Genomic DNA, 13,574 nt, shown 5'->3' on the forward strand with positions numbered 1-13,574 from the left:
TACAGTACAGCAGCAGTGGCTGCTATGCAAAGTGCCAACCAGCACATCAGGAGCAGTTTGGGGTTCAGTATTTTGCCAAAGGACACTTCAACATGCAGACCAGGGGAATCAAACCAGCGACCTTCCAATAACAAGATGCTGGCTCTACCCCTGAGCCACAGCCACCCATAATGTGTCACATTTCCACATTAATGTCAAAAGATAACTAAACCTTAGTTGCATATTTAGTGAAGTTGTTAACATACATTATCCTAAATGTTTTCAGTGAAAATATGAGATTAATCATCGAAGGATGAAGGACGTCGGAAAATATGACTAGACATAACGTGTGTAAGATATAAAATATGCGATGGAGGCAGGATATTTTGCCGTATAACAAAAAACTTGATTGTCGAAAAAACATGTTAATGACACACACAGATCGATCACAGAATATATACAAATATATGAAAACATTTCAGAACTACCCAGGACATCTTTTTCTGATAATCTCAAAGATGTTATGAAATTGAAATATCTGAGTCTTTGATGTCTTTTATATTCAGCATGTTCTCGCCCCCAGCTCGGTCAGTACCATTCAGCTTCAAACCATGACGATCTACCCACCCCTCTAACATCAGTTTTGCACGTGAAGAGCTCCAGAGTCAAGTTAGCAACAATACGTAACCTTTAAGGTCCCGTCAGACTTTAAAAGTGAAGTGTGCTCGGGCTGCACGATATTGAAAAAAAACTGACATTGCGATTTTTTTTAACCCTGCGATATATATTGCGATATGAAAAAATACAGGAATTTTTATCAGATGACCTGAATAGCATTTTATGTTATGCTGCATTTCAAAATGATAAGCATTTATATTTCATATGAGCTCATTCATGCATGCTTGCGCCCTCCCAGAACTTACATTCCCCACGCTGGCTTACTTCGGGTGCGGGTCGGGCATTGGTAGCAACTTATAGCGGGTCGGCTCGGGTGCGAAATGTAATTTGTGCTACTGTAGGAAAACGGGTCGGATGCAGTATTAAGTATGGCGTGTACGGGCGGGTTTTCAAAATAAGACCAGGACTCTGCTGTGTGGTACCGACGTAAATGGTCAAACAAATTAGTTGTGTTACCTCTCGTTGTGGCAACAGATGCAAGGCACTGTCGACACAGAACACGTGTTTGGTCAATATCATCCTTCTTGTAGCCGAAATAATTCCAGATAACTGACGTTGTTTTTCTTTTTGGCACCAAGTCTTTGTTTTCGCGATTTTCTCTTGTCCATTGCTCATTTTTCAATGTTGTTACTAGGGGTGGGCGGATCGATCCAAATATCGATAGTATCGATACCAAGGTGAGTATTGGTATCGGATCGATACTGGTGTGATGAGATTGATATTTTTGTTTCTCTTCTATAAATTCAGCAAAGCACTCGTATTTCTTCACAGAGTTTGTGTGAGCGCAGCGCTCCTCTTCACTTCTCTCACTCCGCTCAATCAGGTTCACTGTAACTGGAACTCAAAAATATATACTTATATTGATATAGAGCCTTCCTCAAACCTGAAGTTTGAATATGGCAGAATATAATAACCCTTTTGTGTATCTGTTGAAGGAACATCAGTATTTATATTTAGGCTACATGCAGATAGGTTATAGATTTAATTAAGTTAAATATAATTTTCTTATTTGGTTAAAATCTTTGTCCTGTGTTTTATCGTTATCATAATCATGGTCAACTAATTAAAGGCAAAAGTTCTAAATCGCTCAATGATCAGGAATTTTCAAGTAAAAAGTATCAGTATCGGTATCGGCAATACTGGCCCTGTAATTACTTGGTATCAGATCGATATCAAAATTTGCAGTATCGCCCACGCCTAGTTGTTACCAGGCTCACTCCATGTGCAGGGGCGTGATCTGCTTCGGCACACTGAATAAGAACTAATGTGATTGGTGGATCGAGTGTGTGTCAGGTACCCTTGAAATTAGACGAGTTCATTTACGTCCTACATCGCAGGCTCTGCGATGTGACTATTTTACACACGTACATCGCGATGGCGATGCTCAAACGATATATCGTGCAGCCCTAAAATGTCGTTCACTGTACAAATTGTAAAGTCTGCTGAGGCAGTGTCATTGTGATTTTGGGCTATATGAATAAAACTGACTTTTATGCTTTTTGAAATGTCATCAATGTTGCCAAAGGTTGCAGTTTGGTTAGGTTTAGGCAAAAAAACTAGACTACTGTAGGAAAAGATCAGAGTTATGGTTAGAATAACTACATTCAGTCCTGTAATATCATGACAAGAGTTTGGCAACTAATGTGACGCGAATTTAAAACAAAACAATATTGACTCTCACAAAAGGAATGCAAACCCCATTCTCTTGAGGGAATGTTTTTTGTGAATGACCCACCCATAGCTCTGTGTACTGCTGCAATAAAGGGGCACTTCAATGAGTGTTGCTTCTGACAATGAAGCACATTGGCAGCTTAAATGTTTATATAAAAAGAAAAAAAACACGACTGCCCCGATATTGTTCATTTTGCACAAGTTTGTTTCATGGCTTTTTCCCGCAAATGTTTAAGCCTGTGTGTAATTTTGCTGAAGTTATGGGGTTGAGCCAGTAATCTTCTCCAGAGTCCTTCCTACGTTTCACACAAACACGCAGACACACTCACACACGACGCCTGTGACTGTGTGATCCATCAGCCACTGGGCAGGAATGGCGTGGCCTCAGCCCAGACCAATAAGCTCATTAATCAGGCCGGGTGAGGAGTGGGTAGAAGGAGGACACAGCAGTGAATCTCATTATCTTACTTCACAGCACTGCTAATCAGTACATGTATTGATGATGACTGCTCCCATTCAGTGAGCGGAGATTACTGTTTCCATAACATGCAAGAAAGAATGCATTTGTGCTTATATACACATGTATGTTATGTGCACACTGATGCTTTCTGGGTGGAAGGACGGTCTCCCTTCTCACACAAATACACACACACACACACACACACACACACACACACACAGGTTTCTTACTGAAGATGTGCGACCTTGTAGCTATCTGAGTGGTCAAAGTTTAATAGCTTTTTATTGTTTCTTTATGTCCATTTTCCTGTCATTGACTAGAAAAAAAGAAGCAGTTTTCTTGTCAGTGACCTGTTTTGGAATATGTGGGTGGCTAAGAGTGTATGTGTGTGTGCACATGTTGTGCATGGACTTCATGCGACAAAGGCTCCAGCAGAAAATATTAGAAATGAATTGTAAATGCATTAAATCTGAATGGATTGAAGTTTGAACTGTTTGGGTCAGGGTGATCTACATAAAATGTTACTATATTTTTTCACCAACTTGAATAAACACTTATTGATGACATACAGGAACATTTTCAGAAACAACAGGCATCAGAAATTATTGTTTATCTCAATCAAATACACCAAAGAAAACCTTACTCAGAGCTCTTGATGATATTATATCTATACACCTAGATGATATTTTGACTTGCAAGATACATTTGAATGGCAGTGTTGGATTGCTGGTTGGTTGACCACATTGGTTCAAAAAGAACTGTCTCATCAACTATTGGATTAAGATTCATGGTCTCCAGTGGTTGAATCAATTTGGTGATCCCTGACTATTCTACTAATCCCGCCAGTAGGTTAAAGTTTCCACTTATCCAATGAAATATCTTACCATCTGCTCAAAAGAACCAGGAAAATTGGTTAAAGACATTAAAAGTTCATTGAGGATTAATCATGACTGCAGTGCTCCTCTGGCTTTTTCTTCTCCCACCTCCACAAGATTCACCTTTGTGGTTTTCATTGAAATGTCTCTGCAACGATTGGAGGAAATTTTATGAATTGTGGTGTAGACATTCATGTCCTCTTCAAGATGATGTGTAATCAACATCACATCAGAGTGTTGATTTGACCAAATCTTTTATCACCAGTCTCAGCTGTACTGAGTATTCTGTGCTGCTAAGTCCCACTAACAAAGATGGTGAAAGTGGTATAGATATGATGCCTGCTGAACATACACTCTTTGCTGCTGATGACACCGAGACGCATCGCTAGAAATGGGTTGCAGACAAAGCATTTGTTTTCCTATGGAACAGTGTGCGCACAAAGCACAGAATCACCACGCTGTGTTGCCTGACTTGCTTTTCCAAGGTGTATTTGCAGCAGCTGCGCCTGCAGCGATGAGTCTTGGTATGGTATGATCAGGGGTCTTGTTTAATATCATTACATTTTGATTGTATTATATCAATATTATGCACGGATCCAATTTACAAGTGCACCATAATAATGAAGATAAACATGAACGGGGTGGGATGGCAGGACTTCAGTCACTTAAGCAAAGTTGAGTGACAGTAAGGTTGAAACATATCATTAGTGATAATTCTGCAAATATCCTATCCTATGTCTTCAGATAGATACAACAAGAATCGATATTTTACCCTGGTCTGAAAATACCCTTTTTTTCTGGCATCATGTCTGACTGACAGCTTAAACTCAGTATTAAATGATCTTATGAAATTTGTTTTTAATATGCCAGTTCGTAAACAGTTACCATTATTGTGATGAAATAAGTGTGAAAAACATAAATTACCTATCCTGGTGTTCCCATCATTTAAGAAACAGGCTCCTCATGCCTCAAACCATCCAAGAAATACCCCTTAACTCTCTTCATTTACTTAAAGGTTGGCTTATGACTTCGCACAGTGGATACAGCTTTTACCAAACTTAATGACATGAACAGATTTAGGCTCATGAGCGACATCGGTACACTGCCCTGCTCCAAAACATGAGCCTGAGAGTGAAAAAAATGCCAGATTGTGCAAAATCTAAAATACACACTGTTGTGCAGAAATTGCAAGCAGTGCACAGGTGTGCAAAAACTGCTTGGGTAATAAGAAAATAGTGAGTAAATAAACAAACAGTTGGTGGAGGTTAGCAAAGTTAGTAGGGCTGGCTGCTGAAGTGACGGGCAGACTCTGTGTTAATGATCAGGTGCCTCCTCCCATAGGAACGTTTTTCGAACAGATGGTAGCCTTTGTGTGCTGAGCTTGTGGCAGCCCTCCTTGCCTTTTGCGTCACCCAGCCGCCACGCGTTTTTCCTTGATGGACGGCTGCAAACAGCCAGTGACCCGCTAAGTAGAGCAGCTGAGAACTGCCGGAGCCATTCTCCAGGAGGAGCAGGGCGAGGAAGAGGTGGACCAGGCTGATAGAGTATGCTGGAGACAGAAAGACAGAGAGAGAAGGTGTTGTTTTTTTGTCAGAGAAACAAAACCGGTGTTGAGCAGTGAGAGCTCAGGAGAAAGAGCAGAGAAATACCTCCCATTCCTCTGTCTTCTCCCCTCCTCCTCCCCAGTGGTATTAATTAGCAGCAGCAGATGAGTGGAGAGCTGGAGCCTGAAGGGAGAACAGGTTCATGTCAGGTTAGCCTACACTGTTGTGCCCCCCTTCCCTCACACACACACAAATAATAGGATGTGTTACAAATTGTAGAAATGTCAGTTTCCAGTCATTAAGGCCAAAACTATGAATTCGTTATATGCTTAAAAAATGGCGGACTCTTCATAAAACCAGTCGAACACATTGTTTTAGCTTGAACACTGGGACACTACCACAAAGACTTGGAGCCCCTCCAACAATTGTTGCCCCAGCCTGCCTCCGTATGGCCTCGTTTGTCCTCTTTCCATCTTCAGGTCTCAGGTGTGTTTGATGGAGCAAATCCGCTTCAGCTTTAATCAGCACAGCTGTCCACATCTGCAGCGTCGCGGCTCGCGTTTCACTCTTGTGTGACTGTGAACCGGAGTGTCTTTCTTCACTCTCATATGGTAAACAGAGAAATAATGGATGACTGCTCTTCTTTCAAGTGGCTTCACTAATGGCCAAGACGGTCGTCCAGAGCCAGAAAGCTAATGTGATGTCAGCAAACGCAGCAGAGGCAGCACAATGACATGTAGGGGGGTCGTGATTTTGAATTTAATTCTAAAAATCGATTGAAATTACATGAAATCTTCTATTTCTACAATCGAATTCAAATGCAGTATCAACTTTATTGATGCAAAGTCAGACTGCTGTTGTAAAATACCCCAATCTTTTGAAAGAAGGTGAAATTTAATTGAAATTTTAATGACAGTTGTCATTGCATAAAAGTCTAAGTCTTAACAATAGCATAGCTGCCAGTGCTGAAAAAGGTTTTGAATCAAATCGTAGATTTAGGGACTCTAAATGTGTCTACGTTGAAAAAGCTCTCCTTGCACATTGAACTCTCTACACTGCAAGTTGATTTCTGTTTTTATATGTCTTGATAATGGGGTACTGTCCAGATTGGAGTGAACATGACATTGTCTTGGACTTTCATGGGTTTGGAGTACACAAAAGAAAAAAAGAAAAAAAAACTTCTCTGAGTTTAAAGTGCTTGTCTGAAGAACAGTTCAACCAAAGTGATTGTTCCCGTCTGAAATCGTCAGAGAGGCTAAAACCATTCAGTATGTCACAAAAAGAAGAAGAAGAAGAAATATGTGAAGGAACATTTTCTGACTCTCTTCTATCCCACTGATTATCTTGTGACCCCTCAGATTCATCTGTCCATCCCAACGCGCAGGTCCGAACCACTGGTTTAGAGACACAATATTCAATCTTCTATGAAAAAAAGCAAATAACTGCTGTTGCAATGAACACTCAGAATCAGTTAATAGTACAATTAAGTGAATGCAATTGAAATGTACCCATTCAAATAGTGTATCTGTGTTAAGATACTAAAACTATTCCTTTGTCCTGTTTCTTCCTCCTCTCTCTCTCTCTCTCTCTCTCTCTCTCTCTCTCTCTCTCTCTCTCTCCGTCTGTCTCTCCTTTCAGAACTCTATACGACACAACCTGTCCTTGAACAAGTGTTTTCTCAAAGTGCCTCGCTCCAAAGACGACCCTGGTAAAGTAAGTATTTCCCGAACAATGTAATGCGACTGAAAAGCTCAGCTTGAATTCAGCGCGACACATAATGAAAATGCAAGCCTATTTCAGCGAGCTTACAAATAAGAGCGAGACGACGGCAATTACTTTTCACGTGTTTAGTCGCCCTCGTGCTGCACGTGTGTGCACACTTGTGCGCAAATGCAACCCGAAGACACTGGTTCTCTTTCTTTGTCTCACACGCGCTTGCACACACACACACACACACACACACACACACACACACACACTATCTGCACTTAAAAACAATTTGTAGCTCCATAACCAGCTGAATGCCTAATGCTGCTTTCTCTGTTTTCTGCACCTCTTCGATATTGATTCTGCCAAGTAATAATGTGGTACAGGAAGTAATGAATAATAAGTATATGTAGGTACACTCCTTCAGATGCAAGGCCGTTCACGCATCTGTTATGCTTTATTAGGCCCTGTTCCACTCTCTCTCTCTCTCCACACACACACACACACACACACACACACACACACACACACACACACACACACACACACACACACACACACACACACACAATCAGAGGAAGCATTAGATATTTTTCACCACTGCCACCGCTGTGGTTAGGAAACAGAGTTGGCACGGCCTCTTCAGCAGCTCCGCTTTGATAATAACAATTTGTCAACTCCTTGTTTGTGCTGAATCAAAGGAACTGTTCCGACAAGGAGAGTATATAATTACAGTTGATCAGTGAAGCTTGCCCCTACAAGATTTTTTAATAAAAGCTCAAAGGTCCACATTTCAACTCATCACAGGGTTAATGTGAGAAGCAATCCACCACTTTTACGAAAACTGACAAGCCCAAACTTTTCATCGAGCTCTCAAAACTCTGCTCGTTTTGTTTGGGGGGGGGGGGCGGGGGAGCGGAGGAGGGAGTTTCTCCAGACTGAGGGGATTTTGGAGCCATTGAAAAATGAATTAGGGGGAAGAAGGTTTAAATAATTCAAAGAAAATCCTTGGGCTTTAGTTGAGGCCTATAGTCTGCGAAGACACAAAGAAAGCAGCTCCCCCCTGATTAGCCTGACTTGGACCTGACCAGCACCTTAATTCACACCGTGGATCGAAGTGGTCGATACCTCGGCATGGGGGGGCGGGGTCATGTGTGTGTGGAGCAGTTGAATGTACAAGCTGCTGTTTGAAGCCATAGAGAGAGGGGAGAAGCTAAATCATGCATGTGCTAACGTTAATTGGCTGTGTACTGTTCAGTGATGTGGGACTGAGAGACAGGGGGAGGAGAAGAGGCAAGGAGGGGGAGGTGTGGTGGGGAGGATGTTGAGAGATGAGCAGTGTTTGTGTGTGTGTGTGTGTGTGTGTGTGTGTGTGTGTGTGTGTGTGTGTGTGTGTGTGTGTGTGGCCTAGATGAACCTCCTGAATTCAGTCTGCAGCTTTGGACCTCCTTAGGAGGGAAGAGGAAAAATGAAAGATGGAGAGAAAAAAAAAAACCCAGACCAGGAGGAAATCAAGGACCTAAAAGCAATTGATTTCCTCCTCTCTCATTGTATGTGTTTATTTTGGAGGCTGCTGTGTTTTAACGTTGTGTATCAAAAGGATTGCAGTGGATTTTCAGGGGGGAGAGGAAGCAGGAGTGTGCACCAAACCTAGAGAAAACTGATCAAATACAGAGCTGGAATAATAAAACATACATCGACTTTTTATCAGATACGAAAGAGATCCATCTACTGCACTCTTTGTTTAAGTGACACTTGTTTTCCCCCATTAGAGGGACTGAAGCAGCCTCACTGGGAAGAAGTAAGAAAAATGGAGACTTAGATTAGTAGTAGCCACATTAAGAGAAGATACATCAGAAACAAACGAAATGTTGTAAAGCCTGGATGTGACAGATATAACTCCAGGAAATAATGAGGGATTTAAATCTACCTCTATAAAACCATGGAATTATGTGCAAATGAATTACGTCATCAGTTAAGTCATTATAAGTCAATATATATACAGGAACACATTAAGATCTTAAACTGTTTCTTCATTCAAAGATCTAAAGCATTATATTTTTATGAATTGAACAATTAGTCAAGTTTATTAACGAGGTTGGATACATAAGTGCTTCGACTACCAGTGTTAGGCAATCAGGTATTACCTGCTGACATGCTAGAGTTTTTTTGTAAATGGTAAATGGTCTGCATTTATATAGCGCTTTTCCAGTCTAACGACAGCTCAAAGCGCTGTACAACACATGCCACATTCACCCATTCACACACATTCATACACTGATGACAGAGGCTGCCATGCAAGGCGCCAACTGCTCATCAGGAGCAATTTGGGGTTCAGTATCTTGCTCAAGGACACTTCGACATGCAACTAGGGGGAGCTGGGATTCGAACTGGTGACCTACTGATCACTAGACGACCCGCTCTACCCACTGAGCCACAGCCGCCCGTTCCATCTCTCCAGGTGAGTCGGCAACGTCCAGTGTTGACATGGTGGCTCACCAGGCTTTTCTTTAAAAACTTAAAATCTAAAAATCCGATGACTAAAAAATTAATAAATAAAAAACTTTAAAAACCACCAATGTTGTCCTGCTGTGCTCCGACAACACAGACAACAACTGGATCCATGCACAACAATTTACTTCCAGTCAGTGAGGAGGAGCAACGTTAGCTAGCTAGGAGCGACCACAATGTCTGATGTCTGCTGCCGTCAACCGCTGCCGTCAACCGCTCTGTCGTCGCTGAGTCTGTGTGGACGGTCACCTTGTAAAGAATTACAATTTTAAATGTAGTAATTACATTGCAGTTATTCACAGCAGTTTATTCCTTTCATGGTGTTAGTACAATATATTATACATACAATACGTTAAGGAGACCTTTCAAAGGTCTACTTCATGTTCTCAGCAATGTTTTTGGCAATGTTTTTCGATCAGCTGATCAATGAATGTTTCCCAGGGTCAATATGTTGAAATCACCCACCTACAGCTCTAATCTAGTAAATCATTTTAATCATCCATCCACCCTTTGTCATTTTGTAACGACGAATTGTGTAGACACTAACATTGTACAGAGACCCTGAGAACATGGGAATGAGCCCACAGACGTATTATACGACTAGATACACCAAACCCAAAGACTGCGACCATTTAGTCCAAAGACGATTGCTGACGTGTTGCAAATATTTGTTTGTAACTCTTTGGTTTAGTTTAAATGTTCCTGCTCGGCCCGTAGACTTTGCATTGAGATGATGTCGCAGGTTTTCATCTTGAGGGACGCTTTACAAATATAAACTTACATGGAGCAAAAATTCACAATAGAAAGAGTCATAGTAGTTTACCTTGTTTGCAGTTCGAGGCGTCCTGGCAACAGTTTATAGACATTTCGTTTTTAATGGAGGTCTATGGGAAAAATGCTTTTTGGATAGCGGGGGAAAAGTTTGCTGGTCTCTGGGCAAAATATGAAGCAAGTTTTTTTCTATTTCTACTTGTGTTAAAGCAGAAATTGTGACGTGTGGTATTGGAGGCTGGACCTGTAATGTACCTTTTTATGTAACCTGCCCAACACTGTTGACTGTTGAGTCATGCGAAAGGGTTTTAGAGGACTGAACCAGGACAGGAGTTCAAACCTTGCTTTACTTTAAAGGTCACCGACTGTTCTCTGATCTTAAAAGTGTGTTCAGTGGTCAGACAGGGGAAATTGAAAGATTTAGAGGGTATTTTATGCCTAAAGCTGTGAGACTTAGGAGCAACATGATTCTTGTTCTTAATATAAATGGTTTTAAAACAGTTTTTGTTAATGTAAGGTTACTAGGTTATTCATTAAGTAAAAGACTAAATTAAAACTTTTTTTAATTCATGGTTTGATGGGCAACCCTAATGAATAAGCGTTAGTTGTGACAGATGTCTGTATGTTACTAAATGAGTTTACCTTCTGAAGATTAATTAAGTCAAAGAAAGAAATGACAAGCAGGTAATTACATTTGCTCAAGCAACGCATTTACAGGCATTTTCTTTTAGAAAACGAGGAACAGAAGTTACCTTTCAGTTCTCGGTTTTACATTCAAAAGATTAGTTTGACTACTTATTTATCTTATTTAGATTATCTGCTAATCTATAGATTATATTTTTTTATGTGCTGTAGTAATCCTCTTCAATATGATTCAACTGGACCAGGTGAAGTCAGTATTTCTAACTGTAATGGAACACCCCCCCCCGGTGTTGCTATTTGTGTTTACTGTAATTATTCGAGGACTTCTTCGACCACTGACTCTTTATTAAAGAAAGAAAGAAAAACAATATGTAAGTGTACATAAACCTACAGAGCAATCAAAACCACTGGAGAAATACACAAGCTGAACAGCTTCCATCAAACACACGGCTTATCTCTTTTTTATTGGGGTCACTCTGCAGGGTTCCTACTGGGCCATAGACACAAACCCTAAAGAGGACACGGTACCCAGCAGGCCAAAGAAGAGACCACGCTCCGGAGAAAGGGTGAGTACCTGATTGTCATTTTTAACAAAAGAGCTGATTGTTTAAAAACCTCATGATGTGTCGAACCTGCTCCTCTATGAGCATCTTAATAGGTTCTCTTTCACTTTTAGTTGTTAGTTCTTAAATAAGCTATTTCTTTACTAATTCAAGTTCACTGTTATCAAATCGAAGCCATGACATTTTGCCTCTGCTGACACTGTGAGCATTGTCTGAGGAAATGTTCATGATGTAGCAGTGTGAGTAAGCACGTGAGCTGAAAAACAAGAGATGGGGGGGGAGCTGCTTCATACCCCTGAGATGCTACAGAACTGTTTGTGTGTGAGCAGACTTCCAATCTTCCTCCTTTTTCCACGCTATAATGATGCCAGGGTATACCAGCAGGCAAACAAGGTGCCTTTAAAGCATAATAAATAAAAAAAAAAATAAGAATCTCCAGCCATTTTTGCAGCTCTGTGAGGCTGTACTTCAGCAGAGCGTTTGAAGGGTTGAAGCTGATAGGAATGTAATTAGTGGAATTATTATTATTTTTTTTTTATTTTGGGGTTGAACATCTTGTTTAATCTTGGGGTCCTGTTCATGTCCATCTATGTTCCAACCCTCACCTATGTTCATGAGTTGTGGGTAGTGACCAAAGGAATGAGATTTTGGATACAACCAGCCGAAATGAGTTTTATCTACAGGGTGGCTGGGCTCAGCCTCAGAGATAGAGCGAGGAGCCCGGACGTCCGGCAAGAGCTCGAGAATAGAGCCGCTTCACTTTGCCTTGAGAGGAGCCAGCTGAGGTGGTTTGGGCATATGATTAGGATGGGAGCCTCCCTTTGGATGTTTTCCGGGCATGTCCAACTGGGAGGAGACCCTGGGGTCGATCCAGGACTCGCTAGGAGAGATTATATATCTCAGCTGGTCTGGGAATGCCTCAGGATCCCCCAGGAGGAGCTGGAAAGCATTGCTGGGGAGAGGGATGACTGGAATACCCTGCTTAGCCTGCTGCTGCTGTGACCCGACTTTGGATAAGTGGATGTTGTTGTTGTTGTTGTTGTTGTTGTTGTTGTTGTTGTAATTGTTAAGATATATCAGCTAGGACCTACAGTATGTGGTGGAAAGTGTTACATTAGACAGGACTCAACACTGAATAGTATCAAATGACAATTTAAAACACATCAGCAGTTTTTTCTGTTATTCTGCGTTATTTCTGTAATGCAGTGTCCCAAAATGTTGCCTGATGATATATTGTTGGTCATTTCTGACAAGAGACACATAAAAGGGTTGAATTATGGGCTGTATCTGTGATACAAAGTGAACAGCCAACAGGATCTGGTGACAGAGGATAGTATGGTTGACGGGATGTACTGAGAAAGTGCAGTTTTTGTATGAAACATTCTTTCCACAGCTGCTTGACCGCAGCACAAATAAATCTTATTATGTTGAAAATAGAACATGCAGCTTACCTTTTTTCTCTTGCTGTGTGTCCTTCTTGTTTTAAGAGTCTTTCATACCAGAAAAAGATTTTGGACTTTGACTACAATCTCTGTAATTATTATTCTCTAAGGCCACGAAAATAGCAAGGACCTTAATATGAACCTTTTTCTTTGGCTTGGTTGAACAGATTTGCTTTGTGCCATTTGACTGATATTGACCGAGTTATTACAGGACCTCTCCTACTGCAGAATGCAAGAAAACAAGTCTGTGTCTCATAGAAAAATCCAGCGCAATGTGCCATTAGAGAACCAGAGCCTACAGTAGGTCTGAACAATGTCATGATCATAGGTTGTTGTCAATCACACAGGGTTGACTTACACGTTCGAGCATGTTAACCACAGGCTCCTGGATGAGCAGATTCCAAGATGCGACAGAAAACAACAGGAAGGAGCTACAGAATAGATGTGAGAACTCACAAGCAGGAATGAAAATTGGTGGAAATTGATTGACAGATGCTGAGGCTATTAATATACTGTATGTAACCCTGCTTCATCCTGGCAGAATGTGGCTGGTGCTCAGTCGTCGACCCGAGGTTCTTTATACAAAAAACAGTCAGCTTCATGATGGATTGCAGGTCTTGTATCACCTCCGTCTGCCTGCATCTCTGTTGTTCATTAGCACACTAGTGTTGGTTTAAAGACTGAAATTTCAGTGCTACCTCCAAACCAAACTATTAGAATCGTTATATAAC

General features: G+C 41.1%; 1 protein-coding gene across 6 annotated transcripts in view; it reads left to right on the forward strand.

Annotated features, from left to right (window-relative positions):
- The window catches only part of LOC115584866 (forkhead box protein J3-like), a 75,157-nt gene that overhangs the window by 34,976 nt on the left and 26,607 nt on the right, over positions 1-13,574 (forward strand). For all 6 annotated transcript variants that reach the window (XM_030422724.1, XM_030422730.1, XM_030422725.1 and 3 more), the window contains exons 4-5: positions 6,846-6,920; positions 11,321-11,404. In XM_030422724.1, coding sequence (XP_030278584.1) covers positions 6,846-6,920; positions 11,321-11,404 — 159 coding nt within the window. The remainder of the gene's footprint in view (positions 1-6,845; positions 6,921-11,320; positions 11,405-13,574) is intronic.

The sequence above is a fragment of the Sparus aurata genome, chromosome 7, assembly GCF_900880675.1.
Source record: "Sparus aurata chromosome 7, fSpaAur1.1, whole genome shotgun sequence".
NCBI lineage: Eukaryota > Metazoa > Chordata > Actinopteri > Spariformes > Sparidae > Sparus > Sparus aurata.